General features: G+C 37.3%; 1 protein-coding gene across 1 annotated transcript in view; it reads right to left on the bottom strand.

Annotated features, from left to right (window-relative positions):
- Positions 1 to 285: 285 nt before the first annotated feature.
- Positions 286 to 6550, bottom strand: part of mapkap1 (MAPK associated protein 1) — a 72793-nt gene continuing 66528 nt past the window's right edge. Inside the window, exons 9-12 of the mRNA XM_053617700.1 lie at positions 5989 to 6129; positions 4705 to 4842; positions 2690 to 2787; positions 286 to 2486 (exon numbers count right to left, since the gene is read on the bottom strand). Of these exons, the coding sequence (XP_053473675.1) occupies positions 2364 to 2486; positions 2690 to 2787; positions 4705 to 4842; positions 5989 to 6129 (500 nt within the window). The 3' untranslated portion in view covers positions 286 to 2363. The remainder of the gene's footprint in view (positions 2487 to 2689; positions 2788 to 4704; positions 4843 to 5988; positions 6130 to 6550) is intronic.

Genomic DNA, 6550 nt, shown 5'->3' with positions numbered 1-6550 from the left:
ACTATACACACTATACAGTTAGCATGAATAACAAATATATGCCCATCAACAATGGAGATATTAAATTAGTAAACTATTAGCAGAAATCCTTTTCAGGCTCACTGAGTCTGGTGAAATGGGTGAACAAAGATTTGTCACTGTGATAATGGTACAAGGCCTGTTGTGGGCTCATTAAATTGGTTCTGATTTGCTGGAAATTTTGTATTAAGCTGCTTTCACCAGAATTTAATGCAGAACATTGATTATCAGCTTCCGGTGATGGGGCAGAAAGAAACAGAGCACAGCAGTATTTATACCAGTCTTTATTGGGTCAATTTACTTAAATACAGTATCTGCACAATCTAGCAAATACTGTTAATGCCATATGTCTTATTAAAATGTGTTTAATTTGAAATGCAATTATGTAGCACTTATTCCCAGAAAAGGAAGGCCCTGCTGTCAGTTCATTTATTAGCACTGCAGCTTCACAGACCACAAACGAGGGGAGGGGTGTTGGGGGGATGGTGCATCAAGCAGTCAACACAAAATGGCAGCCAGAAATTTGGATTGAAATTGAGGTGAAGCATGAGTTTTGGATTTGAAAAAAAAAAAATCCAGTTTAAAAAGTTCATCCAGTTTTTTGCAAGTTTGATCCAATTTTTGAACTAAAGCAAAGGGATAAGCAAAGACAGTAACATGCAGATTTAACAAGCTTAAAATATATAATGTATAAAGTAAAAAGAGTATGTTATACATTCTCAATTTGCTTAAAAAAAAAAAATCAAAACAATAGTCAACCCTGGTTAACTGCTATAGGCAGTGGTAATCACATGGATATTTTCTTGTGAATATGTGGACACATGACAAAATTTTCTGACAAAGTCAGGTAGTGACGTCTGCTGCAGTATTTGGTTATCTTGGACTCACAAAACCATTTTCTCCAGAAGCATTATATTTTACCTCTCCTAACTGCCAGGGGCGGTGAGAATGACCTGGATGGTTAGCGTTTCATGAGGAAAAGGACAGATATAATGACTATGAGGAGGAGATACACATTACAGGGTTGTACTTTGGAATGGACTGGGTGAGCCAGCCTCTCCTTAGACCGGGCTGATGAACAGGTGGTCTGAGGATTGGATGCCTGTTATCCGATATAAATATTACTGCAGGCCATGCACCTAGCACAGCAAGGAACATGCCCTGCATCCCCACTTTTAAGAAATGCTGCATTTGTTAATTGAGTGATTCACAAAATTGGGTGGAAAACAAGTAATCAACCAAAAGGTCACCCAGATTTATATGAGCACCAACGCATGATTATTGACAGAGCATGCAGCTTAAACATTTTTCAGAGACACCCATTAATGAAACAGCTTTGACCTGAGGTCATACAATGTGTGCATGTGAAACCTGCATTCTCATAATTCTCTTTTACTCAAAGCCATATCCTGGCCATACCATGTACATATTGTGTACACATGGCTCAAGCCATTTGAGGCGTGAAGAAAAAAGAGGAACGATTGCAGTACAACAGCAGTATATACTGACACGTCAATATGTGACTTTGTTGGAAGGTCTCGGCATGTGTGCATACACTCAACAAGGTGATTCTCGTCACCCTTGGTGGCTAGGAGTGATGAAATAGAACAAATCACACGGGGGAAAAAATACAATTACTAATTTATCTGATCAAATTAGTAATTTCTGGAACCTAACAACCAAATATATTAAAATAAGTCTGGTTCAGTTTTACTGTTAAAAGGCACAAGCAAAAATGCCTTGATTTAAGTTAAGTTTTTAAGTCCCCAGACTGCTGTGTTTTTAATTTAAGTATGAGTAAGAAGGTTTTTTTTAATATGGTCCTGAATGTGGTTGCCATTTTAAATTTTGATCTTATGTCCACCTGCATGCATTTGATACACTTGTATGCAGTGGACATAATACAAAAACACTAACCCTGGCACAAAAATGTAGCTTCGCTTTCCTTATGCTATAGTGACAAAGACTGGATGGTGTCAAATAAAATTGTCCTGTTTTATTTTCTCGTTTCACATTTTTCAATGACAGTAGAGAGTATCAGTGCAGATAATGGCTAAGTCCAATATAGAGACAGACACTGAGGAGTTTCAACTACTGAGTCTCCTGCTCTTAATCTTTACCTCACAACCTTAATTTCATCAGCTTCTATTAATCTGCATTCTAGTTTCTTCTTTTCCTTCCCTAAACATTATTTGTTTTCCCCATCTTTTCCCCTTAGACATTGTTATGATTGTTTTTACTTCTCTCTTGTTGAAGCTATTGCATTATACCCTTTCAGTTTTATTAAAGGCTTCTGTTTAACAACGATTTTGTCCTTCTATTTTTCTCAGAGGTCTGACTATGTCCTACTGGCTTGATTTCTTGTCTTTTTGAAAGCTAAAACTGGTACGTCGGCTGAGTTTGCGTTGTTTCTGTGCAAAATACTCAGCTCTTGAGGTGCTGGCTCGAGACTCAAGGATGTAGTTCACCTAATAGACAGCCAGAAAATCAAAGAGCAAATGCAGCATTCAGTGATAACATTAAGTATTCTGACATTCTATTCTTGAAAATAACAGAAAAATATTAAATGGTGTCCTATTGTTTTATACCCGTTATACTGACATCAGGTGCATAGCTACTGAAAGTTTAAACAACATTTAATAACAATAAATAAATTGAGATGATACTTCACCTTTAGCACGATCTCATTGACTGTAGCAGCATCACATTCAAAGTAAAGGACCTTGTAGTCATGGTTGCTAAGATATGTGAGCTTAAATATTGCGTGGCCTGCAAGAATATCAAAAACATTGTAAAAGTGTCATGTTAGTCTATTACAAATTGCAGTCATAATCAAACTATTTGCTGGCTTTTGTTCCCTATATTCCTATTTACAGTGCACTTTGAAAGTAATGGAATAACAAGGCCAGTTCATTTGTTTTTGCTATAAAGTCTACACACCACTGTTAAAATGGTAGGTTTTTGTGATGTAAAAAAAGGAAACTAAGCTAAATCTTGTCAGAACCAATTTTCACATTTATTGTGAAATTTCAACATATAATTATCAAGTGACAAACAACCAGAAATGTTTTTTTTGGGTGGGTGGGAAGAAAAAAAACCTCCAATACCCAGCTTGCATAAGTGTGCACTCTTTTATAATTGGGAATGTGGCAGAATTGTGTTCAGAGTCAACCAATCACATTCAAACTCATGTTAAATACTAATTGTTATATACCTGCCATCAATTAAAGTGACTGATTACCCCCAAATAAAGTACAGCTGTTCCTATAAGATTTTCCTGACATCTTCTTGGTAAATCCAACTGGAAAAGCCATGGGCCACAAAGAGCAGGCCCATGGTTGAGGGTTAGAATTTTTTATTTTTTATTATTATTATTATTTTTTACACAAGGCATTGGCTACACCATGGAATGTTGTAAAGACAATAATCAACAACTGGAGAAAATATGGCATGACGGTGACACTACAAAGAACAAGACATCCCTCTAAAATTGAGGAGAAAATCAGTCAGGGTGGGTGCTTAAAGGCCTACACCAACATTAAAAGAATTGCAACAATTTCTGGGAAGTACTGGTTGCTCCCTTCATGTGACAACACATCTCCTGAATTCTTCATATCTCTGGGCTATTGGGTAGGATTGCAAGATGGAAGCTTTTTTTAACCAAAAAATAAACATTTTGTCCATAATACTAAAAGATATTTTTTGCAAAAAAAAGACAGCACATCACCAAAAGAACACCATCCCCATGGGGAAGCATGGTGGTGGCAGCACTATGCTTTGGGGCTGTGTTTATTCAGCTGGAACAGGGGCTTTAATCAAAGTGGATTGAATAATGAATAGCTCCAAATACCAGTCAATTTTGGTACAATATATTAATGCTTCTCCTAAAACACTTAAGATGAAGAGCAATTTCACCTTTCAGCATGACAACGACCCAAAGCACACTTCCAAATCAACAAAGAAATGGCTTCAACAAAACAAGTTCAAGGTTTTGGAATTGCCCAGCCAGTCCAGACCTAAGTCCAATCAAAAATCTGTGGGGTGACCTGAAGAGGGCTGTACACAGGAGATGCCCAGCCAATTTGACAGAGCTAGAATGATTTTGCAAGAAAGAATGGCAAAATATTGCAAAGTCAAGATGTGTCAAACTGATAAATGATGAATGAAATGCTGTAATAAAATCTAAAGGTACTTCAACTAAAGTATTAGTTTAGGGGTGTGTGCACACTTATGCAACCAGGTTATTGTACTTTGTTTTTTTTTTTTAATCCCCCTAAAATGATTCTTATTGTTTTTCATCTAATCAGTGGGTCAAACTTTCTAAATAAAGGCAGAAAAGGTTCTGACATGATTTTATCTCAGTTTAATTTTTTTATATCACAAAAACCTGCCATTTTAACAGGTGTGTGTAGACTTTTTATATCCACCGTACAGGTGAGCAACAGACTAAAGCCAACTCGGTAACAACAGTAAAAAGAGTGTTTTGTACAAGCCAACTTGTACAAACAGGTTGTACTTCACCTTAGTAACCTGGAGAACATTATACTTTATATATAAAGTTCTCCAAGTTGATAAGATAATGCAGCTATTAAAACCCACTCCAAAAACTAAACTGATGCTGTCTAACCATCACTGGTTCCAAAGGGATCTTTACATCTAAATTACTTCATTAAATGCAGTACTAACTTGGACTCTTCTCCTCTACCAGATCACATGCGCAAAGTAGGTCTGAGTCGATGGAGATGGGTTTCTGTCGTATCCAGAACTTAGTGCTTGTTTTCTGATTGGTGACAGGATCAATCTCCACCTTCTCACCTGATATACCTAAAGTAGAATGGTTTGAATTGGGTTATTCTTTAAATTCTACACTGTAATGTAACACAAAATGATTCATCAGTAGAATAAAGTAGTGCCTAAATTAAAAAAAAACACCATAATCTACCATATATAATAAACTTTAGATACAGTATATGATGCATAATTTATTATACTGTAGAACATTTTATGTAAGGAATAAAACACAGCAGGGTGTGATGCTAAGTGGTGTGAGGCAGAGCCCAGTCTAGGCTAAAGGCTAACCCTTCTTGACCAGTGGTCACCTCATTATTTTTTATTACCACTTTATTTCAAATAAACTTTACTTGCTATATAATAAAATTGACTCCCTCAGGCTCAGACTGACTGCCCAGTGTGATTTCTCCACTTCAGTATTAACTGAAAATTTCAAAATAAAGGCAGAAAACTTTGCTTTACTGCATATGTCATGACTCTGTGGTTTAATAGCTTCTGTGCTCACATGCTTCTACAGGGAGAAAATCTCCTCATCCAAGAAGACCAGGAAAAGAGGACTGTGTGTGTAAGTGTACACTTTGGTGTACAAATGCTTCTACTGTCACTAGCCACTACTCTACATCAGTAGATAACCTAACATTAAAGAACTAGCCTCACTACCTGCTAAGGGAATACCATCATTACTGCTGTTTAAATCCTGTTGAGTGTGAGTGCTATGGATGTGCTGGGGGTACACAACTCAGTCAGTTCACTTCAAAACAAACACCCTGAGGGCTTGCTTTTTTATTTATTTATTTTTTTGTGAGTGTGCAGATGTGCATGCATTTCTGTCTTGCACCCAGTGTTCCCAGGATAGGCTCAGGATGCACCGTGAACCAACCTAACCCTAAAGCCATTGCTGAAGATGTTGGTGTTTGTTAGAATAATTCTGTTTAAATGAAATAGATAATTCTGTGTTTAAATAAAACAATACAGCATCTGCATATTTTTAAGCTCAAAATGTCACTCACTGCATTTGTTCTCTTACTATATATATTTTTGTTAATTTCAATGAAAAATGGCAGTAATTCTGGAGGACACACTATGTAGCTATTGGTAATAGATCCTAACATTACACAAAGGTTCATATTAGTGAATCAATATTTGACAGGGTCAGTATTTGTCCACAGAGTAACATACCTAGCTGAACATCAGTAGTGAAGCGGAGCTTGTGGATCATGCTTATCTTAAAAGATTTGTAGTGGTGACTGCTCAACATATCTTGTACTGTATTGATGTCTATGGGCGGGTCTTCTTCTGAGCTCTCCTCTCCTCTGGAGCCTTTTAGGGAAGACAAGGGGAGAAAGGAGAGAGAAAAAACAAAAAAAGGGACAGATAAGGGAGAGACAAATTGGAACAAACAAGGCAAAAAGTGAGTACACGCCTAAGTGAAAATGTCCAAATTGGGCCCAATTAGCCATTTTCCCTCCCCGGTGTCATGTGACTTGTTAGTGTTACAAGGTCTCAGGTGTAAATGGGGAGCAGGTGTGTTAAATTTGGTGTCATTGCTCTCACACTCCCTCATACTGGTCACTGGAATCTCAACATGGCACCTCATGGCAAAGAACTCTCTGAGGATCTGAAAAAAGAAATGTTGCTCTACTTAAAGATTGCCTAGGCTATAAGAAGAGTGCCAAGACCCTGACACTGAGCTGCAGCACGGAGGCCAAGACCATACAGTGCATTAACAGTACAGGTTCCA

Source organism: Ictalurus furcatus, chromosome 28, assembly GCF_023375685.1.
Source record: "Ictalurus furcatus strain D&B chromosome 28, Billie_1.0, whole genome shotgun sequence".
NCBI lineage: Eukaryota > Metazoa > Chordata > Actinopteri > Siluriformes > Ictaluridae > Ictalurus > Ictalurus furcatus.
This window is presented reverse-complemented; position numbering and strand designations above follow the sequence as displayed.